This window comes from Ictidomys tridecemlineatus, chromosome 3 (genome assembly GCF_052094955.1).
Source record: "Ictidomys tridecemlineatus isolate mIctTri1 chromosome 3, mIctTri1.hap1, whole genome shotgun sequence".
NCBI lineage: Eukaryota > Metazoa > Chordata > Mammalia > Rodentia > Sciuridae > Ictidomys > Ictidomys tridecemlineatus.
The window spans coordinates 52,768,438-52,792,208 of NC_135479.1; the positions used below are offsets into that span (position 1 = coordinate 52,768,438).

A 23,771-nucleotide genomic window follows, 5' to 3' on the forward strand; every position below is an offset into this window, starting at 1 on the left:
TCTAATTTTTATTTCTGTAAGAACTGAATGGGCAAAATGCTCAGAGTGTTTTTTTCTACTGTGGTCAAAAGCCCAGCTGAAAGTGAGCATTTCCACCAAGTCTAGTTCAATGGTTTACAGTTTTTTTTTTTTTAAAGGTATTCATTTTTTAGTTATAGGTGGACACAATATCTTTATTTTATCTTTATGTGGTGCTGAGGATCAAACCCAGTGCCTCACACACGATAGGCGAGTGCATTATCTCTAAGCCATAACCCCAGACCCCTACAGGGGGCTTTTTTAAAAAAGCATATCTTCAAAAGGGAAGACCATGACTTAAAAATTGCTAAAAGCAGCAACTCTGATGAAGCGGGTAGAAAGCCTTTAACACTGGCTCGGAGGGTGCAAATGACTCTAGGGAACATGGACTTAAAACAACACCCAACCTGCCTCCCCACTGCGGCTGGAGTTGTACAGATTCATGGCCCTAACCCTAGACACTGCACTGTTCCTAGGCTCCTTTATCCAAGTATTCTGGATGCCCTGATCTGACTCAGACTCACAGCTCCACTAAGCTGACTTGCTCCACGATGTCACTCTCTATGCCCAGATTTCTAGCTGTTGGCTGGACCCAGATGATCACACCCAACCTTCTGGGATAAGAGCTGGCTTTTGCTGTGGCACCTCTGCCTCGTGCATACCTGGTCTACGGACCTGTTCTCACCTTTCTTTTTATCTTTGCACCTGCACGCTTTCCTTCTCGTCTGTTTGCCTACCACTGTTCCTGACAATTGCTTCTGTCAGCAGCTGCCTGACCATGCCTGTACCTGCTTTCTGTGTTTATCCCACTTCTTCCTCTAAATCTCTTTCCCTCTCTTTAAGTATAGCCACCCCTCTGTCCTTCCCTGGATATCTACCACTGACCTCGGCTTTCTGCCCACATCTCACTCTGGTCCCATCCTTCTGCTGGGCTACCCACTGCCGTGGTCAGTACTCCTGCCTATCAGCTGGTTTGTTTCTAACTATTGCTATTGGATTGCCATTTCCACCTGCCACCATTATCTGGAGGGAGAAAGATTCTCAGAATGATGTCTTAAAGAGAAACCCATCATGTCCCACAGTAGGCCTGCAGGTCCCCATGTCTATGGGAGTGGGAGGAGCTGGCAGAGATGGAGGTGGAGTGAGGTGCCCCTTCACTCACCGCAGTTCCTGCTGAGCTGCTGTGGTATCCAGAGTGTCCTCCAGCTCTGTTTTCAGAGCTTCCAGTTCCTCACTCAAATCCCTTTTCTGCTTTTCCGCCTTGTTCCGTGAAGCCTTCTCAGACTCGAAGTCTTCTTGAAGTTCAGCGATTTGGGCCTGTAGCTCTCGCACAACCTTAAGAGCGTTGTTCTTATGTAATGTTTCATCGTCACCTCTGTTAAAAAACATCCAGGCAGAAAGACACTCAGGATGGTGCTTGGATGGGCTGTGTGTCCACCTTGCCACAAGGGAATGCCAGTCCCACCTCCCTCTTCCCCAGGGCCTGTACCAAAGCAGCGGCTGGTGCTGGCTGGGGCTGACAGCAGGTCCTCAGGTAAACGGCCCAAGGAAGGCCCCAAAGCTAGCCGTGGGAATCAGCATTAGAATCCAGCTCAGCCCCCTGGCTGAAGGGCTATAATTCTTAATTCTCCAGTGAAAGGGGAGATAATCTCATTTTAACAATTAGAATGTTTTAAAATAATCACAGTGAAGTGTGATTATAGGCAGAACCCTGATGGAGGGACAGTCACCAGCCTGGAGTGAACCCATAGTTTCAAAGATAACGTGTGGGACACAGAAGAGAGGCCTGCCACCTGTCTCTTCTATAGTGCACATTTTTATTTGTGTGATGGTTTAAATGTTAGTAGGTTTTTCTGATAGGGAAGAGCTGTAGTGTTTGAGGTAAAGGAAGGGCAAGTTGATAGTGGCTGATGAAGAATTTAATTCATTTTACTATAAATGAGAAAAACTCAGCTCTAAGTGAAAGAGCAGTCGATCTGACCAGAGTACCAGTGATAAGGGATCAGAGGAATATTTTTATTGTAGATGTTCTTGATTATATCATATTATAAACTAAACTCTAAGTTCTATATCCATGTAGTTAAAATTCTTAAAAAAGAAATAAAATACTAGATAAAAAAGAAAAGAAATATGTTGATTATATTTATAATTTACATTAAAAAACCAAATGGTATGGAACTGAGCATTGGATCATACAGAATTACAAGGGAGTATCATTTCTCAAAAGTGATTTTCTCTAAAGTTTCTAAACATACTGCAACTAATCTGTAATGTACAAAAACAAAACATTTAATGTGGTAAAATAATTTGAACTGGTGTAAATTTCCCAGGATTCTGTGATATGACTAATCCTTTTTAAGTATAAATGTTGAGACTGGTTTATGAGATCTTGCTGTCCTGGCACAAATCACGAACTCCTGGGTTTTTCATGAACTTATACTACATCCCACAACAACTGACCACATTTCACTCCCCTGGGATTTCCCTAGGCTCCTAGACAGACTTTGGGGAACTCAGCCCTCAGCAGCCCACTCCACACCAGAGTGGTGGTGGCCACAAGCAGACCTGGCCAGCGCGCCCTGCAGCTCCTCCTCCTTCTTGGCCAGCTGGATCTTGAGCTCGTCGACCTGCGCCTGGAGCTCAGCGATCTGGTCCTGCAAGTCAGTCGTTTCGCCATCAAGTTTCCTTTTGGCCTTTTCCAGTTCCTGACGGGTCTTCTCTTCCTTCTTTAAGCGCTCTTAAAGGCAAGATGGAAGAATCCCTTCAACACACTAAGTGACCCACACCCAAGAACAGACCCAGAGTTTGAACTGAACCAAGCTGGGAATGAGCCACGTCATTCCTGCTCACTCACCAGAAACCCATCAAAATCAAACTGAGGTGCGATAAATTAGCCAGAAGGTAGAATTTTTTTAAATATATATTTTTAATTGTAGATGGGCACAATACCTTTGCTTTACTAATTTTTATATGGTCCTAAGGATTGAACCCAGTGCTTCACACATGCTAGGCAAGCACTCTACCACTGAGCTACAACGCCAGTCCCCAGAAAGTAGAATTTTAAAAAGGAAATCAACGGAGTCTAGGGTCCTCATTTGGGAAGCAGACCTACACTGTAAGAGTTGACATGATCTGGAATCTTCTCACTTCAAACCTATCGCTGCACCCAGATCTGGAAAGGTGCTGAGCAGATGCCAGGGCTATGTTGGCAGCTGCCTGACCCCCAGTCCTGTTATGGTAGGAATCCCTGGTTGGAACAGAGAAGGCTGCTGTCCTCAAGCACTAGGGGAGAGGAGAGAGAGGAGTGGGCAGAGAGGACTCGGTACCTTCCCCACCCTCCCCTCTACACTTCTTCAGGGGCTCTTTAATTTAGGGCAGTGGCCTATTCGGTTCACATGCGTTCCTCAGGACAAGGTGGCCTGTGTGTCTTATGCTCTCAAGCAGGAACTCATCTCCTGAGCAGATGAGATGAGTATCACAGGCTAAATAGACAGGTGGGAGAAAAATGGGCACAGCTGCCTTCTGGGCACCTCTTTAGCAGGGGAACAAAATAATTCCATGCTGACATTTTGCCTTTGGTCAATACTAAATAAACAAAAAACCCAACATGAAACCTAAAGTATATTTAAAAAACAAACCCCATCATACAATCACATTGAAAAAGTGAGTGGGTGTATCCCTGCAGGACCCTGAACAGAACAGTATGACATCACTGCTGTCGACACCATCACTAGCTGCTGGTCCCAAGAAGGGTTTTATATGCTCTTTACAACTTCAAGCCTGTAATTTCGTTTGCAGCAATCCTAATCCTAACATTACTTATTCCTTCAGAGTGACACACCATTACCCTCAGTGGTTGTTCCTCTGTCCTGCCAGTTTCTGTATGAATGGCCAGTCCCTTTGTGAAGCGAACACTTCAGTGCAGTTTTATATCAAACACATAGAAAGCCCAATACTGGATTCAAAGTTAACTTAGATCCCAACCTTTCCATCAAAGGGCCATACCTTTTCCCATAGTATCAAATTTAACAAAGTAAAACCATTTTAATGCCATTCCATCATAAATACTAAGTGGCAGGCAAAATGAAGTAATTTATAAAAGATCCACTTCAATAATGAACCCAGGCTGAAGGCCCTGTTAGATGTCACCGCGTGCATTTTCTGATTAAAGTAAGATCTCAGCCTCGTTCTGATGTTCTCCAGCCCCAAACACTGACCTTCTAAATCCGAGATCATTACTTCTTGCTTGTTCCTGATTTTGGCTAAGTTTTTTGCCTTTTCTTCCTCCTCAGCCAGCTGAGAGGAACACTCGGTAATGCGATCTTCCATGAGTTTCTTTTCCTGAATGGAAAAAATTGTTTCAGAAAAGGCATTCAAAATAACAGCTTGGGTTTGGTGTTACTCAGAAAAATCCACTTTCTTTGACTAGAGAGAGTGATACTGACATTGCCTTCCCAGTGGATGGCACCCTTCCCTGAGCAGCCAGGCTCCCTCATTTGCTGCCCACCTCGGCCTGAGTCCCACTCCAGTTCTGGATGACTTGGGCTGGCACAGCTGGGAGCAACTCGGCAGCGAGTGCTTAACATGTATGAAATGCCTGAGTTAATAGTGTAAAAGATTATAGGGATACTTGGTGGATTTAAAAAGCTAAGGAGTGCCTGTATCTTTAGAGATCTAGACAGGTTGAGACACAGAAAATTATACAAATGGACCTAAAATCTTGGGAATTTTGTTTGAGGCCACATTGGGTAAGTTTGGTATCAACACAGATTCATTCAGAATCCTGAAGTCTGCTCTTCATGAAAACAGTCTTACTTTGATAAACTTGGAGTTTTGGTCCTCCAGAAGCAGAATTTCCTCTTCCATCTTCTTGATTTTAGCCTCAGCTGTCACCTTCTCTAGCTGCAGCTTCTGCCGAGCCCCTTCCTCTTCATCCAGCTGCTCCTCCAGGTCCTGGCAAAGAAGAACCATGGTCAGTCTCCCCATTTCTTTCACCACAGCCAACCACGTTAGATGCACTACAATGAAATACTTGCATTTGATGATATTTTAAAAAATAATTTTATTTATTTATTTTAATGTGGTGCTGAGGAACGAACCCAGGGCCTTGCATGTGTGAGGCAAGCACTCTACCAAGCACTCTACCGTTGAGCCACAACCCCAGCCCTCTCCAATGACATTTTAAAGTGAGAGACATTTCTACCTTCTATAAGTACAAACTGGGTCGATCCTTTTGGAAGCCAAAAAGGCAAAGTATAACAAGCTTTGAAAATGGGCACTTTTTTTTTTTTTCAATGGAGCATTCCATTTAAATATCAATTTCAGGAAATTGTCAGATTAGATTTATATAAAAAGATGTACAGTGAAGTGTTATTTGTAATGCTGAGGTATTATGGACTTGCTACAAATGGAAAAACATCTAGTAATTAAGATTCATATTTTCAATAATAATTAGTAATGCAAGGAAATATGAATAATACAATTAATATACATATTTAACTTGGTTGACTTCAACTATACATGTTCATCCAGAGAGGAAAGAGAAGATGAAAACAATGATTTAAATAGTACTGCAGGGGGCTGGGGATGTGGCTCAAGCGGTAGCGCGCTCGTCTGGCGTGCGTGCGGCCCGGGTTCGATCCTCAGCACCACATACCAACAAAGATGTTGTGTCTGCCGAGAACTAAAAAATAAATATTAAAAAAAAAAAAATTCTCTCTATCTCTCTCTCTCTCCTCTCTCACTCAAAAATAAATAAATAAATAAATAAATAAATAGTACTGCAGGCCAGTGAGAAATTAACTCTGTTCAGATATGCCTAATGCTATATGAGGAAGTCACATAGCATTGAGTGGAAGCCTGGGATTTCCACTTATTTTTATTATAACCTGCTTGTCTTCATTTCACTCGATACAATATTGTATATGATGAATATCTGTTAGTGAACAGGATGGTACATGCAAAGTGATAGATAGCCAGTTCAGCAAACTTTCCAATTAACTCTGGCTAAATCATTTGTTCATGATTAATTTTAGAATGAAATACTTAGAAAAGGATTAAAAAAAAAAAGAGATGATTTCTGTATGGAAAACTTCAATCATGCATTTTAGCACATGGAGGAGCATAAGCCCCCCACAGTATGCATCACCCCCACCTTAATAAGTGTCAACTCATGGTCCTTCTATTTTGCTAAAACTCCACCTTTTCCCTTCACATACTGGCTTATTCTGAAGCAAATTCCAGAACATCCTATTTTACCTGAAAAACCTTCATGCTGAATCTTTATAAGATTAAGACCATTTAAAAAATGTTCATTTCAATCAAAATGCAAATCCATCTCACATGTTGTGATTGACATATCTCCTAAGACTCTTAATTTCTAGGTTCTCCTACACTTTTTCTCTCCCTCTCCAGGTTATTTTCGTATAGTTTCTAGCAGCTTGGATTCTGCTAACTGCATTCCTGTAGCATAACAGTATGTTCAGTATAATTTCAAAATGAATCCATATGTATCTACATATTTATCTGTTGAGAAAAATGGAAGGAAAAATAATATGAAGATGATTAGGTGGAGGAAATCCTAAGTACTATTTTAAGCTTTGGGGTTTTCTACAATAATAATTTATTAATATTTATTAAAATCATAAAATTAAATTTAAAAAACCAAATCAAACAAAACAGTTCTGGCTGAAAAAGGAGATCACAAATCACTCAAAGTCTCACATGTGAGGGAAAAATGGCAAGAGGCCACCAAGGTGGGGTGTTCCTAGGCTCGTGAGATTAATATAGAACCTCTGATATTCCACAAGAGAAAAACAAAAAAACCCTATACCTAATAATTTAATAATGCTATAAATAGTTTTACAATGTGTTTGAATAAATTTCATGTCACGCAACCAGCCAATAAATTAAGATAACTTCAAAAAACTAGAACTTTAAGAGAGTCTGGTAAAAGAATGTGAAGAAGTTGTGAAGAAACCATACAAAATTGAAAGCAAACTCTGCTTCTACAAGGACATACTTGTATTCTAATCAGAGAAATGCAAGCATTTCATGTATAGTGGTTAAAGCCTGGAGTTAAAAGTGAGGTTAAGGAGACTAGAGATGAATTTTGGTGTCCTTTCCCTACATAAGTAAAATACTACTGAAATGAGCCAGTGCTCTTAAACAGAAAGAAAACCACAACTTTTAATGATACCATCAGGGATGATTCACTGTGGTTAGTGTAAATTCTTCTAGATCTTCCAGATATTCCCATAAAAACTCAAAAATATAAATTTAAAAGCTATATGTCTATATATTTTTAAATTAGATCTTATTATATATACTCTTTCCCAACTACCTTTACAAGTATATTATGAATACTCATGAATATAAACGTAATTAATTTATAATTGTACAGTATTTTTTTTTTTTGGTTCTGAGTATTGAACTCAGGGGCACTCAACCACTGAGCCATGTCCCCAGGTCTATTTTGTATTTTATTTAGAGACATGGTCTCACTGAGTTGCTTAGCACCTTGCCATTGCTGAGGCTGGCTTTGAACTCATGATCCTCTTGCCTCAACATCCTGAGTCACTGAGATTACAGGCATGTGTCACTGCCCTTAGCCTGATTTATCTTTTAAATAAAACATTAGAATTAATCTGTTTCTAAATGAATTCCTAATTCTACCAATTCCTATAATTAAAATTGCTAGATTAAAGAATATGCTTTTTTTCTTTTTTTTCACTTATAGCTTTTGTCATATTCTACTAACCTGTGGTGGGATATTTGAAAGTTGTTTGTGTTGAATAGGAAGACAGATCAAGTGTATGATTTACTGTATGGGGTGTTTATTAAGAAAATAATATAATATTGTTTGTGGTTTTGACAAATCTCTGAATTGTTTGTGCTATGCCAAGATAAGCTGTGGGGTTAGAAAAATATTAAGGAAGATATATTCTGGGAAGAAAGAAGGGTAGAACAGGATCCATGAAAAACTGGTGGCAGATGATGAAACCTGACGTTGTCAGGTATGATATTGTGTGTGGTGGTGGGAGACAGGAGTTAACAGTGGTAGGTGTGTCCTAGAATATGGACAAAACAGCTATTGTTTGTATCATTTGTCTGGGTGCTTCATGTCACTATAGGTTATATTTCACAAAGAAAGGACCACGGATGGGCTGATTCACCCTCCTTCAGTACTGAGCACTTCTTAGGAACCAAGCCCTTAGCAAAAGCCTATCTAATGAATGGAGTCAGCAGAATTATTGACAATATAAAGAACCAGTTAGGTCATCTACAGAATGCTACAGACCTTGGGAAGCATGTGACTTTGAATGTCTTGGCAGGCTGTAAGATGCCACATCGGAACATAAAAAGGATTCCTATTCAAAATAATAAATCTATGTTCAAAGAAAATCTTTTGTTAGAGACGTGCTTCAAAGATCGAGTAAGCACAACCAAGAATCTTATCACTTAATGATCACAAGAAACCAAACACACAGCTTCAAATCCAGTTATACTTCTAACTAAAACTATTTATAAGTACCTGGATGTGTGCTTGCATTTTTTTCTTTTCATTTTGGAGGATCTGGTTTCTCTCTTCTTCTTCTTCCACCCTGGACTCCAGGTCATGGAGAATTTCCTCCAATTCCTGCTTTTTGGCAGCAAGTCTTGCTCTCATCTCTTCTGCTTCGGCAAAGAGCTCAGTTTCTGCTTGTAGCTGTTCTGCAAGGATATTCTTCTCTTCTAGAAGCTGCAATCACAACACAGGGACTAGTACTACAATTTACCTCCAGTGAACACCACGATGTTCACCACGGTTTCAGTGGTCAGTGCTCATCACCAAAGAAAATGAGAGTTAAAAATATATAACATCACTAAAAAATAAAACCAACTAAAAAAAAAAAATATATATATATATATATAAAACATCACTGGTATAATTTTCAAATATGTTTTTGGCAACAGTAAAATAAGCTAGATAAAAACTTTTTGGTTGTTCCTGTTCCACCAGCTTATCCTGAACAATATCATAATAAGTTCATGTCATTTTAAGAATTGTAGTAATTCTATTAAAGTCAGTTACAAGGGATCATATGAATAGGAAAAGGAAGATATCTTAGCCTTTAATGTTAGTATATTTGGCTTTGAATGCTACAGTTCTATTACTATCATCCACAGACATTTCCTGAGCCTCTGCTTTGTCCATAAAGAGTAACTGCCTGCAAAGGGACAGTGATTCAAGACCCCTGTCACTGGAAAAGACGTAGGCACAGGCCTTGTAGTCAGCCATCTCATCCTTTCGCTTCTGTTTCTCCCAGACATGGGAAGGCCACAGGACTGAAAGCCTCAACTAAAAAGGGTATTAAATACATGCTTGATGGCAAACACAATCATCGGTGTGTGCAGAGAACAAGAAACACCATAATATGGGAGGTAAGGTTGATTTTAACTTATAGAAATCTAAAAGGCAAGGCATAATGTATCTGTTAACTCTATTCTGAAAACGTGTCTAGTTTAAAAGTGAGTGAAAACATCTCTCAGAAAATAAGATGACATGGTAGGAGAGCTATTTACTCATCACTAAATGCATGCGAGATGTTGTGCGTGGAGGACCCAGGCGGACCCGGCAGCGGTAAGTGCTGAAGTCGTGCCCTCACCTGTTGGTGCTTCCTCTCCATCTCCTCAAGCTCCCCTTCCACCTTTGTCTGCTTCTCCTTCACCTTCAACAGCTCTTCATCTTTGGCCTGAAGTTCTTCCTCCTGGCGAGTCACTTGTAGGAGAGGCTTCACCTGTAACCAAATTGATCAGTTTATCATCCTGTTTCTGCCAGGCGTCTTACTGATGGAGCTCTGCTGTGCAGGAAGGGGTCTGGAGAGATGCAGGCACAGCCCACCTTTGTGAACACCCGCCACCACTGCCAGTGCCGCAGCTTCAGATACGCCGCACAGTTCCGCTGTAAGACCTTTAAGGCACTTAGTTGTTGCTGCTTCTTGGCAAAGGCCCTGAAGAACAGGAAGAAAAACTATGTGAAGAAAACCAGGTTTTAAGAGCTGTTGTCATGCGAAGACCTTCTAACAGCAGACGTTCCTATCTGGCTAGTCAGGGGGTCCCAAGTCAGGTCCTTGTGTGAGATGCTCAAGGAAGTGGGACCAGGCCTGGCAATCATCCAACTCAGTGGCTTGCCTGGCCCACCTCAAGCATCTGTCACTGATTCCTACACCTGCCTCGTGGATGCTACCCTGCACATCCATCCTCCTCCTGTCATCCACACACACACACACACACGTGAGTACACTCCTGGATTGGAATAAACCTATTTTCCTGAGGCCGTGAAGACACTTATGATGACAGAAGGTCCCTCATCTTAGCTTCGCTGGTAGTCACTCCCTCCTCTATAGTTCATGGAGCCAGCCTTCTGATACTTGAGATTTGGGCCTCAGAAAAGGTTTCTCTGAGGACCTCAGCTGAAACAAGACTTTTAATCCGTTGTTTTATGTTTTGGCCCCTCTGTGTTTCCTAAGTGTGACACGTGGCTATTCAGAACATCTGTTGGCTTACTGGGTGCTCTCTCCCACTAGAAAGCAACTTCCATGAAGACAGAGACTTTTTATTATTTCTCCTGCACCCTTGCATCTGTGGCAAGTGAGTTTAAATCAGCCACTTACTTTCTGGCCAAGTAACCTCTGCAGACAGCCTGGAAGAAGATAATGATGTCGGTGATTTTCAAATCTCTTTCTTCCTCCAAGTGTGCCAAAACTCCTGCTCTGAAGAATATCTTGCTCTGTCCAATTCTATACAAGTTTGGGTCCAATTCCAAAGCCCGGATCTAAGAGAGATAGAGTCTGTTTATTTTTTGCTGAAGAAAAGATTATACTAATAGTTGACAAGCCAGAAAAAATCCAAAAAAGCTTACCATTCGCTCACAGGCCTGTTTGCCATCCATGAAACCTTTAGGAATAGCATTGGGAGTTAGGATCTCGTATCTGTAAGAAAAATTCCAAAAAAGATCTTCTGTAGAAATCTGTGAACATACTTATTTACTGTGAGTTTTGCTCTAACAGGCAATAAAATGATTACACAAATTAAGGGCAAAGAAAGAAGTGGGCAAGTGATAACCTGAGGTTCTTTGCAGAGTTAATTTCTATTTCTTATCATAAGAAGCAAAGGAAAAATGAGATTAATTCTCCCAGATCAAAGTCTAGGTTTAGGAGGGTGTGGCAAAGGGGAATCAAAAGCATGTTATTTAAAAAACTTTTCAGTTTTCTTCATCTGAAGATAAATTTTCAAAAACATCTTTAAGATGCAAAGAGAATCTGGCTGTTTATACTTTAGATTCTAGTCAATTTGTAGGCATTGATTAGATAACAGAAAAGGTTGTAAGGGCAATGTCTATGGGCTTCTATTGAGAACACCAGAAGATACCAGGTAGCAGTCAACACAGCACAGGTCTGGTGCACCTTGCTGCATAAAATCCTACCTCAACCACAAAAGCTTTAAGGCAAAGTCAGGGGATAGATTAAAGGATGAATCCTGACTATTAACTTGGTATGTCCCCTTCTTCTCCTATTAATAAAAGTTGAAAATCTTTCAGAGTGTTTGTCACATAGTGGGGCCATAAGAGTGGCTTTCTGGAGAACATATAAGGGTTCGGAGGAGCTTCTCAAGTTGATTCTATCTGGAACGGTGGGAGAAGGAGCAGAAGGCCCTTCTCACTTGGCAACCCCATTTCTTTCTTGGAAACAACAAAAGCTGCCATAATTTGAAATTTAATTTCAAGGAAATAAAAAAATGGGAAAAGTGATTAAGTACCGAGGAAAATTATCAAACAAAATGTGAAAATAACTACTGCTCATCACATTTGTATCCATTTCTATTGCACACTGATCAACCTCTTCCTTTTTTTTTCTTAATTATTTTGTAATCTACCCTATACCGTTCTCTATTCTAAAGGACAGTAATGGTGTGTGCACATATGCAAGAAAAAATACATACACAGACACACACATGTGCAGATGAAGTCACTGAAAAAAGATGGACCAAAACATCCCAAAATGTTTTCAAGAATCATTCCTGGATGACTTTTATTTACTGTTTACTTCTCTTTCACTTTCAAATTTTCTTAAAAGGAACTTACATTACTCATCTATTTAAAAATATCTGTTTCAAAGTAACTTTAAATTTCAGGGAGAATCCTCTGAATGAGTAAACTATAGTTTATAGCTCTTTGCATTGACCTCACAGCTGACTTCAAGGCTCTGTGCACAGAATGTCTCTGCAGCAACCACAGCAGTTCCTAACATCCTGCTTTTCCATAAAGTAGGCACTCAATTTTCCTAGCTCTACATTGTCCTTTTGCTATAAGGAAATGAAAACTATCCAGGGAACAAGGAAAACAGTTTCCTCATTAAATTATCATTTTCATTCATATTAAGATAAGCTTTGATACATACAGAAAAAAGGTAAAAGTCAGCAATACCTCTGTCTGAATTCCTGGAAAACTATCCGGTTGGGGAACCCCTGGCGACAGATCCTGATCCCTTCCAGGACACCATTACAGCGAAGCTGATCTAGCACTAGGTGCGGATCCAGTTTTCCAGCCTAATCAAGCAAACAATAGTTTTCTAGTTTAATCTTCATCACCTGACTTCCATTAACTTGAAACACTAGCGTATGTTTTGCCTCGAACGTACCCGCTTCTCATGATTCGGAATGATGCAGCGAACAAAATTAGGATTGGTGTTTCGGAGAGTTGCCATCAGCTTGGTGAGGGATTCTTTGTAGAGCTGCCCGACGGTACGAAACATACCCTTCTTGGTTTTATATGCAGAGCCAAAAGCTGTCTCAGTCATACCAGTGACTTGATCCAGACCCACAATACGGTCCACTGGTGAGAAGAGAAAACAAATGGAATCTGAGCCAAATCTGACTCTTTGGAAGGGAAAGAAAAGACACAGTGATAGTGTAGCAGCACAAGCTTTGTGAACAAATGATAAGAGGTGCCATATAGGTAAGGTGGTCAGCATAATTAAGACACTGCGCAAGCCGTGGAACTAACAGCCACACACTTATATGGCGGGATATCGCAGTGCGTCACAAGTCCAACTCCCACACACCGCAGGTGCCTCCCGTTGCGCTAGCCTCGGGAACTGGCTGGCTTTGCTAACAGTCTGCCTGCTACATTTGCAAGTATTTGGTCAATGAAAGGTCATTGGCTGGCATTATTGATACACAAACTGATATTGTAAAAAAGTCTCAAAATAAGAAATGGCTCATCAAATACACATAAAAACTTGTGCCTGTATAAATCCACTGAATGACTCTGCTCGGGGACCAGAGACCAGGGTGATCTCTTACTAGATTTTCAGTAATTAGAGCCATTTGAGTTTCAGGAACAGATGCAGGAAGATGAGATGACAGCAGTTTGGATTTTGAGCAATGTGTAAACTTCAGCTATCGCCTTAAAGTATGAGTAATACTTACAGGGGCACAAACAAAATGAGAAGAAAAACTTTTCTGAAAAGAACTAAAAATGCCTAAGCGTCCTATCTGGATAATAGCTAGCCTTCTGAGACATTCCTCTCCTACTCAAGCAGTTGATATCTGTATGTTATCCACAGATCTAACACTTCTAAAGGTGAGGTTATAAAGAGTGCACCCGCCGCTGGTACATTTGGTGCATGATGTGCATGTGCCCTCATTAAAAAAACAAAACAAGAACAAAACCAAAAAACCCTGTTAAAATGAATGAAACACAATGCTGAAATATTTTTAAAGCAATCATAATACCAACTGACCTGCCCTTATTAATGCTTCCCTCAACTCTAACAGCTGCCTCATTTCTTTCTGTTTCTTGTAACAGAGGCAAGTGGGGACCGGACTTTATGTGTAAGATCTCATATGATTCTAGATTTTCAGTGAGTTTTTATAGAAGTGGAAGTAAAGTACCTGCTCAGGCTAACTGGTCTGAAATGGAAATTGGAGGGGGTGGGTTGGAGAAAGCTGTGTAGTTTCAGGCCCGGGCACACAAGCTATACTATGGCTGCTCCCAGTGAAGCCGCCAGACTGAAGGGCAGGGGACAAACCTTGTGCCTGTGCACTGGAGTTCATCCACCATCTACCTCAGAGGTCCCTTTCTTTCCCTCTCCATTCTTCAACCTCTCCATCTTCACTTGCCCTATCAGAAATAGCACCAAGCCCCACCTCTGGATGCCATGAACAATTGTACTTCTCTTGCCCTTGCTTGGGCCCAGTTCCCTTTCTAACTGCTCAGAGCCCAGCTTCTCTCGAGGAGTTCACAGGCTTGCCACTCCACATCTTCCCCCATGCACTTCCGCCATGTTAGCCAACTGGGCTCTAGCCCAGCTGCCTCCCCTCCTGCCCAGTGCTGTCTAGGGTGATGATACACCTATTGCCCTCTGGTGCTTATTTTATTTGACCCTGGTACCCTGACCTGTTAGTGTCACAGCAGCATTGTAAGACTCTCCCCAGCTGTTGGACTTACAACCCTCAGCTTCGTCAGCACCCTATCTTATGCCAGTTCCTTCAGTCTCAAGGTCCTTGCGGACTTTTCTCCTACTTTTCCTTACAACTGTGGGACTCTCTAGAGATCCAAACTCAAGCCACTTAAAATCCTTCTAGAATATGATAAGATACAAGCACAGATATTGACCCTCTGCTTTTCTCAAGTCATATTCTCAGCCTAAGAGATCTCTTGACTCTAACCAGACAGTCCTGACTACCCAGCACTGTGCCAGGCACCTGCATTCTCCTCTCACAGGTGCCTCTGCCTTCTTCAGATCCCTATGAAGTGCTGCTTGTGTCTGCTTTTCCTCAACACTGCATCCCTGCTCCCAGAATGGCATCTGGCACTAACATGCGTGGTATAAGTTAGTGCAAATGTGAAGTAGACATCAAATATATTTCAGCCACAAATAGAAATGCACCAAAGAAAAGAACAGGATGCTGTGAGAGAACCGAGTGGTCCAGATCTCTCTGAGGAGATGCCATTTAATATCTAAAGATTAAGAACCAGCCAGTGAGAAAGACCATCCCAGTGGGTAGAAGTAGCATGAGGGAAAGTCCAGGTCCAGAAAGAAGTGAAGGGAGGCCATTGCCAGGGCGTCGTGAGCAAGGACAGCATGACAGTCTCTGGCTGCTATGGCAGAGTCTCGCAGTCTCTAGCCTGCAAGAGAACTAGTGAGATTAAAGAGGAGGTGAACAGAGAAGAAAGATTCAAGACATATTCTGGAGGGAGGATGCATTTGCTTTTCTGATTTTCTGGCTCTGCAAGGGAAGTTAGAAATTTCAAGAACAGCTTCCGGGATTCTGGCTTGAGGCAAATAAGTGGCTGGTGGTTGAGACAGGGAGAGAGGTGGGTCTGTGGCTGGGAAACGCACTCTCCATCACAGTGGAGGTGAGCAGCCGAGGTGTGGCTCGGTGGCAGAGTGCTTGCCTAGAGTGTGTGAGGCAGTGGGTTCGATTCTCAGCACTGCATAAAAATAAATAAAAAAAATAAAGGTTCATCGAAGCCTCCTCCCCCTCAAAAAAGTGGAGGTGAGATACCAGAGACAAGCTGAATGCTGTAGCTTGCTTCTATGAAGAGAGGTCTGAGCCAGAAAGGTAAATTAGGGAGTGTTGGCTTATAGACACTATTTAAAGTTACAGGACTGGATAAGCTACCTGAAGGGAGAATAGAAAAAGAGGAGAGGTCTGGGAGCGAGCGTCAGGACTTGGTAGGGGAGACTGTGCTAGAGAAAGAGGGAGAGGGGTGCCCTGGCTGTGCCCTTCCTTCCAACCTGGATTCTGCATGTCTTCTTATTACTTCCTTCCTCTGGCCCCCTATTTCATCCTCTGTCCCTGGATGTCACACTGTGCCTTCCATTTATACCTGTTGTCCCAGTGTAATGATTAATAGCCATTTCTAAAAGACGAAGCTGAAATTAAATTCCTGAAATTTCTCCCACAGCCTTTTGGATATGATTCAAATAATTTAGCTCAGTGACACAGCACAGTGATGAACTCGACCCAGAGTCAGAAACACCTGCCAGCCCATGAGCTGTGTGGTCTGGAGGCAAATCTCCCAATGTCTCCAAGTCTCAGTTCCTCCCTGTGAAATGGAGCCAGAGACTTCTACGCAGACAGCGGGGAGAATCTGCACAACATGCAAGAGCTCAGTAGCAGCGTCTCTTGCCACTTTCCCATACATCCCCCAACTCCAGCAAATTGGTTGTATGTCCCCTAAGATGCAGCAACTTTCCATTCTGTCCTTTTGTCTCTGCCAACACCTTCCAGTCATCTTGGCAAGCTCCTCAATAATTTTAAGTTGCCATTCCTGTACCTAACCTTAGGATCGAACCCAAGGCCGTGCCCATGCTAGGTAAGCGATCTACCAGAGCTACATCCCCAGGCTTTTTAATTTTACTTTGAGACAGGGTTTTGGTAAGTTATTCAGGGTGGCCTTGAATTTGCAATCCTCCTGCTTCAGCTTCCTGAGTAGCTAGGATTACAGGCCTGCAGTACCGCAGTGGCAATCATCTAAGAAGTCTTCTTAGTCTCTGGTTCCCTACAAGCCTAAATAGGCCACTCCCTCCTGAGCTTCAGATTGCCTAAGGACAGATACCCGGGACATTATTAAACCTCCACATTATTCCTAGCATCTTCTCGGTCAGACCAAGCTCCCCAGGGGATGATTCCCCAGTATCTCATGCTTAGGGACTGGGAGCTGTTCTTATGGTCCCTCTGACCCTGACAATCAGCTAAGATGACCACTACTACCTCCCCAACCACCCTGCACTGGGTAAAGCATGGTGCTTGGCACCCAGTGGCCATTTAATAAGTAGTTGCTGAAGAAACACCAAGTTTACCAAAAGAATGAATGACTACCACCACCAAAGAGAAAAGAGCACTGGATTCACTTTGCAGGATGTTGACCTATAAGGGCATTTCTTGCACACCACATGCTGCTAATGTCCAACACCGCCATTCCATTAGACAAAAGTGAGCAAAATAAACCCGATTTTCAAGTTTAATTTTAATAAGAGTAATCGAAAACTAAATGTTCAGATTCTTAAAAAAAGAGAATGATTTGAACTTGTTATTATTTTTAATTTGAAATTTCAAACTCAGTGAAAATCTACTAATAAGCAAAACCATCTTGTGGGTAATAGAGAAACGCTTTGGGAAATTTATTAAATGATTTGGGCCAAAATGATATAAAAGTATGACTGCATTTCAAAATCAAGACCCAGAATAGCTGCTATTTTAAGAGTATCTTCTTGGGGGAAATGGTTAGAGTAGGAAGCAAGGAATCTGCAGCAATTCTGCTCCTTTGGGATGTAACACAGCCCAAGCCCCAGGGTGTTTCACAGTCACTGGCTCAGTGTGAGACGGGCTTGGTCATCATCCCACCACAAACTCTTCTCCTTCGGGTATCAGGAAGGCTTGGTGAGGGCTGCTGGTGGGCATTTAAATTATTTGCTTTCCCAGATGCCTGCAAAGAATTAAAAAGTATTTTGCACTGACATTTTATTATTCTATAAAAATTTCAATAGTCAGACTTTAGATGCTTAAACATCCATTTAACAGAGAAAATGGAATGTGTCATTTATGTCGTTACAAAGCTACCATAAATGGTTTTTATATGAGGGATATCATTGTCTGCTGCAGGCATTCTTAATGGCTGTTCTTCTAGGGGACAATCTAGGAGACAGGAGGAAGATGAGATTTTTATGTTCTTCAAACCCAGCCCAAATACTACTGTCACTAAACTTAATTTGAAATATTTAAGCCAGGTAGCCAGAATTCTAACTAGTATAGCTGGAAACCAGGAGTGGGCCGTTTACTTTATTGTTAATTTCAGCAGCCTCCACAGGCAGCACAGTCCCAGGCTCTCAGTACTCATTTCAACAAGTTAAGACTGTGCCACTCTAACAGACAAAAATGTTACTAACAGTTAAAACCATGTTCGGAATCTTAATGTCAAATGGTGTCTCCATAATGTTTCCATAATAACAACTTTAAAACCATTATACAAAGGCTGTTACAACCAGTCTCTTACAGTCATTGCTTTAGAGTATTTGGAAATTATTCCAGGAAGTCCAGAGGTTGATTTGAGGAGAAAGCAATCTTTCTTATCCCAAGCACCAGCAGTAAGCTGAACTTCCCTTCCCCATGGAGGTTTCTCCATCTCCTTCAGAAGCCCAAAGTGTCTGGCAAACAGGAAGCCCCTCTTCCTCCCAGGGTGGCTGCTGCACCATTGTCCTTGCTTCCCTGGCAAATCCCTATCCCAAACATCTTAATATTGGCAGCCCAGCATGACTACCTATCAGCTGGGCCATGGGACACTGTGCATAAAAGAAGACTTGCCTTAAACAAAAACCAAGGAAATAAACATTGAGTGTCTCTGTTTTTCATAATTACAACAGCAACAGCCACAAGGGTGCCAGCGGCAGCTGCAGGCGTGGCCATGGCAATAGCAACTCCCCAACACCTCGTATGCTGCACATCCCCCACATCAGGTGCAGGCTGATGAGGATCCCGAAAGCCCGGAGTCATCATCCCCACTTAACCTCAGGAACTTCAAATGCTACTTCTTCTTGAGTGCCCGTTTACTGGTAAGACTCAAGATAAAAAAAATATGAAAGAATAGACTACACTGCAACAACAGCAAAATACACTTTAAGCATAAAATTGTATCAGGCTCAAACCACAGATCCTAAGAGAGTACTTTATTTCTACAGCCCATAATTCTATGGCTGCCATTTTATCAGTCATGTTGCTTTATTCTAAGTGGAACAGCCTTTAACGTCTTACGGGATTAAAAAAAGACTGTTTCAAAGCTTTGGAAGTCAGAACATCCTCACTGCTAGGTTTTAAGCCTGGCTACCACATAAGTCTTTCCTCTCAATTATGGTGAGCAGATAGGTAAGAGTCCAGTGGAGATCACAGGAAGAAGGAAGCCCTGGAAGAGCTGTGACACTGGACAAGCCCTCCAGGGTTGGGGACCAGCCCCTTCCTTAACAGTCTCAAGTTAATTGCTGCTCCCTCATTTCAAGGGCTGATTCTATGAAAGACTGAGAAAGGGGTGGGGGACCTACAATAAAAACCTGTTTCCTGGCTCTTCTTACATTTTCTTTCATGGTACTGTTTCAGCTCTGTCAGCTGCGATCTAGCAATGTGAGGGTTCAAAGAGCCCAAATGGTGTCACTCTGTGAAGGAAACTGCAGGTTCAAGCCAGCATTAGGGCAGATAGGGACATAATTTCCCTCCAGGCTGGTTTGGGTCAGGTCTAAAAGCCATTTGACAGCTCTCTAACCCTTTAAGTCCAAAAGCCTGACTAACTTTGAAGTTGGAATCCCTCTTTGCTACTTAAGTCTGCTTGCATTCTCCATGACTGGTCCGTCTCAGAAGTCCGGACTTTCAAAACAGATGTAAAAGAAAACAGTGCTTGACATTACAGCAGAAACCTGTGGGACCTCCACATTCTGCTGCTAGGGATGGATCCCCTTCTCCTCTGCTCCTTTCTCATCTGCACCTGTCCTTTGATACTTTTGGAAGCTCTACCTCAGTTTCTCATTTTTATCCTCAAAAGCCTACATGCTCTTCAATTTCCCAACATTACAAATGTGCCCAGCAGCACAGGGTCCATAACAGCGTTGTGTGACTTCCTTAAATAGATACTCACTAAAGGTCAGCTTGTCATAGGCAATCACAACCTCAGTCCCCAGGAACCTCCTCACCCACTGTTTTCTGAGAAAACACTGAAAATATTAATATCCTATATTTTCAATATCCTAAACCTCTTACACTTCCCTGGGGTCTCTTGAACCCATAAACACATAATGAAGAGAGAAAGAATTGCTATAGAACTACTGTACACAACTTTACAGACCATTTTTGGCCATGGTAGATGGACAGGCCTCCAAGGAGAAGAAGAGATTAAGACCCTTCATAATTGGTTCATCCAGGTAACTCAACCAAAGGTCACGTCACAGAGAGACAGAGCCAGGGACATCTTTAGCACCAAGGTAAGAATGTGTGTGACTCTGTGTTTGTGTCGGGGAGGAGAGGGTGCTTACTTCCTGTTTTCTCATTACAATGAAATCATCCAAGAGGGCTCTGTACTAAATCCTGCTGGTACAGAAAAATGCCTGGTCTATGTACCCAAAGATCATGGTTGCACAGGAGCCTCTATACTGTAGGGGAAAGAAAGGCCGGGGTGGGGGTTTTAGGGGAAACTGCTGGGTGTGAAAAGTGGGAATGGGATTGTCACCCCTCCCACCCAGCAATTTTCTCACTTACAGACTCATTCATGGTGTGCCTCCTTTGTGCCAGTTACTGGGAAATGACAGAGAGCAACAGGCCCTGCTCTCAAAGACTTCACAATCTGGAATTGTCTTACAAGATTAGAAATCCAAAAGTGGGACAGAAAATTAATCTCAAGAGGGCACTCTACTTTGGGAGAAAGTCCAAGAGCTTAGGCACTGACCTTTTGACAAAACACAAGTTCTAAGCAGACCAGAAGCTGAGAGCTAGTGCTCAGCGCTCTCTCTTTCCACTTCCTCTCCACTGTCAGTGCTCCCTAAGGCCCAAGGTAACTGAGTTTGCAGGTTTCTTTCTTTCAGGTTCTGTGCAATTTTCATTTCAGCTCAAATTTTCTTTGGCATGATCTATCCTCCCCTCCCACACCAAGCTTGCACTCTATATGTCTCTCACAGTATCTGAGCTAGAATTTATGGCAGGAATCTTAGTTGGACTAAATTAGGCACAGTCATTTAACATTTTTAAAAATAACCCTGGAGAAGGATTTAGATAACAATATTATCATGTTCTAAAATTCATAAGGGAAATTTTTATAAGATGAATTTGGCTTTTTCTTTGAATTCTGCTACTTGCCAATTTTACTTAAAAATGGAAAGCTGGGTGACTTTCATTTTATATTGGGCTTTTGGGGGGCCCTCTAGCCATCACTGGTATGTATTTTAAAACAGGACTGAGAATTCAAATTACAAAGCTGAAACATTTGGACTTCAATTTCAAGTTCAAAGTATAAATTCTACCAACACTCTACTCCATCTTAGTCTCGAGCTACACATATCAAACCTTGTAGACAGGTTTAATGCCTCCAGTTACAAAGATGAGTCCAACTAACTAGATATGCATACCAATTCCAAATCAAAGGTTTAACAAGACCAATATACCTGAGATAAATATGTAATTATTTGTTCACAAAATGGTAGAGACTTAAAAGAGAAAACCAAAACCAAAACCAAAAAACTCCTCCTTGGAATTCCTTAAGAGTTAAAATTTAAAGGTGACTCAAAGACAAAGGAGATGTCATTTAGCAGATCAATGCCTTACAATTCCCTTGGAGGACTGTGTATCAAAATGGTACCTTTTAATATGCAATGCTACAAGTGCTATGCATAAAATAAGAAGCAATGTAGAGGCAGTAGCAATTGAATTGTTTATGCACTCAAACAGTTGCCTTGAAGTGTAATAAAACTGAGCATGAAATGAAAGGTTCATGCAGCCTATGAGCAAAACAAAAACAGAAACCCCAACCCCAACCCCAACCCCCCAGTGTACCCTGCCCTCCCCAGCCACCCTGCCAGCCCTCCCCAAGTTTGCTCTGTGGGCTTAAAACCCTTCTGTTTTGGACGCTACAGGCTGTATACATTCACCTGGTGGCTCATGAAGACCAGAAACACTGTCATAGAAAGAAGCTCTCTGAATATTCTGAATCTCTAAAGCAGAGAAACAGTAAAAACAGGAGGACAGAAGAGCAAATACACAAACACTTCAGTTAGTGTGAAAGACATTTGACATCACAAGTAAACTGAAACTGGGCTACAGAAGCAGCCAGTCCAGGGCAAATCCCATGCAAACATTACTGGTTAGAGAATTTGCACATTTGGACAAAGTTCTTTATAAAATAAATTTAAACTGAATCAAAGAGCATATTCTCAACTGTAGGTGTGAGCATCATATCATATTGATGTTCAATGATTACCCCAGGTAAGTGCTGGAGGACAGTTAAGAATAATAAGGTACGAGTTGAGCTATCTATCATAAAAAGATCTTGCAATTAATAAATCAGGACAAGACTGCAGTTAAGTTAGAGCACTGTGGTCAAAGTAAATATTAATGGGTTTCATATTGCTGTGAAATTTTAGTTCCAATACAGATTTTGGAAACATAATGTACTTCAAATACAAATTCCTAAAAGATCAGTAGCTACCATTAAAGATAACAAAATTCAAGTTCTATTGCTGCAAAATGTTAAAATAATTTCAAATCCTAAGAAATCAATCATGAAAATACCCAAAGTGGAAAATTGACATGAAAATGCAAGCGTTAGTTTTCTTTCAGAAGTGGCAAGAAATCCTTTGTACTAGTAGAGAGATCCCAAACGTCTTTTAGCAAAAAGTGGGGCACTAAGAATCTCTAGGGCAGGGCTGCCACCAATACATCTTATTCCTCCTGGTTTGGCCTTGAGAAAACTCTGTAAACCCTAACACAAACTGGATTTAAACACAAGAGCTCTTATACTCAAGGCACTGTGTCCACAGGCAAGCTGTATACATATATCATATCTCCATCCATTCATGGTCAACTTGTCATTTTTCGGCATTTGCAATTCAGTGGCTATGAAAAGAGGTAACTAATTAGATGTTAATCAAGTGTTTTTCCAGGGTTCTTTTTTCTTTTCTTTTCTTTTTTTCGTGGTACTGAGGATTTAACTGGGGTGCTTTACCACTGAGCTACATCCCCAGTCCTTTTTATTTTGTATTTTGAGACAGGGTCTCACCAAGTTGCTTAGGGCCTCACTAAGTTGCTGAGGTTGGCCACAAACTTGTAATCCTCCTGTCTCAGCCTCCAGAGCCACTGGAATTACAGGCAACTAGGGCTATTTTCTTTTCCTAGAAAAAAACTTCCCCATTATCCTCAAAGATCTATTTCTACATTCTGTGTGAGCAATCAGGAATCTTTCTATCTTGAACCCAAATCCTTTTCTGAGCTTGGCACTGATCTTGCATATGAAACATACAGTCTTCAAACTTGGACAATGTGGTACTGCCTCTCCACCCGCCCTCACCCTAGAGGACGGCACCCTATTCTCTAGTTATTGACCTCTCAGATCTTCTCTGCCACTCAGATTCAACAGGCTGTTTACCCAGGCTGTTGGGAGACAGGATTTTCTGCTAAAAGAGGCATTATCAGGAGTGCAAACACACAGGACTGTTCCAGAGCAAAAGCTAGCAGAGACAGATCAAACCTGGGACAGGTGGGACAAACCTGGGACACCTCTTGGCCTGTTCTAACAAGAGTGGCCAAACACACTCTCAACCTACATAACTATAGCAAAGCAAGGGCTATAAACAAAAAGTGTGCCGTCTGTGAAGTTAGAGCTGTAGACAAGTACAGATGAACAGGGCTGAAGGCGCTCAGCAACACGGCCAGAGTTTCACCTAAGGATTTTGTAATTTAATAACTTTCCTGTACCTATTAAAAAGAAATCACAGGTAAGGAATCTCCAGACATGGTCTTCACTGTAAGATTTGTCATCTGTGATCAGGAATCGGAACTCATCGTTTCAGCCTCCCACCTCTCACCTAAACCCTGACCCGCTGCTGCCCAAGACCTCTCCAGTATCTGGGGATGACCTAAGACTAACGGAGAAGAATGGAAGGAGGACACCTAGGAAGGTGGGAGCCAGCTGAAGATGAGTGCAGTCCTATTACAGTATCTGGGTCTACCTGGAC

At 41.8% G+C, this 23,771-nt stretch overlaps 1 protein-coding gene across 7 annotated transcripts in view; it reads right to left on the reverse strand.

The window, feature by feature from the left end:
* Myh10 (myosin heavy chain 10) overlaps window positions 1-23,771 on the reverse strand; it is a 134,939-nt gene that overhangs the window by 25,534 nt on the left and 85,634 nt on the right. For 4 of the 7 annotated variants that reach the window (XM_078042867.1, XM_078042869.1, XM_078042868.1 and 1 more), the window contains 12 exons: window positions 21,690-21,752; window positions 12,699-12,892; window positions 12,485-12,606; window positions 10,922-10,991; window positions 10,674-10,834; window positions 9,902-10,010; window positions 9,666-9,797; window positions 8,552-8,758; window positions 4,834-4,971; window positions 4,236-4,359; window positions 2,584-2,755; window positions 1,181-1,393 (listed from right to left, as the gene is read on the reverse strand). In XM_078042867.1, coding sequence (XP_077898993.1) covers window positions 1,181-1,393; window positions 2,584-2,755; window positions 4,236-4,359; window positions 4,834-4,971; window positions 8,552-8,758; window positions 9,666-9,797; window positions 9,902-10,010; window positions 10,674-10,834; window positions 10,922-10,991; window positions 12,485-12,606; window positions 12,699-12,892; window positions 21,690-21,752 — 1,705 coding nt within the window. The remainder of the gene's footprint in view (window positions 1-1,180; window positions 1,394-2,583; window positions 2,756-4,235; window positions 4,360-4,833; window positions 4,972-8,551; window positions 8,759-9,665; window positions 9,798-9,901; window positions 10,011-10,673; window positions 10,835-10,921; window positions 10,992-12,484; window positions 12,607-12,698; window positions 12,893-21,689; window positions 21,753-23,771) is intronic. The other 3 variants (XM_005332861.4, XM_021731396.3, XM_021731394.3) reach the window with 1 other exon arrangement.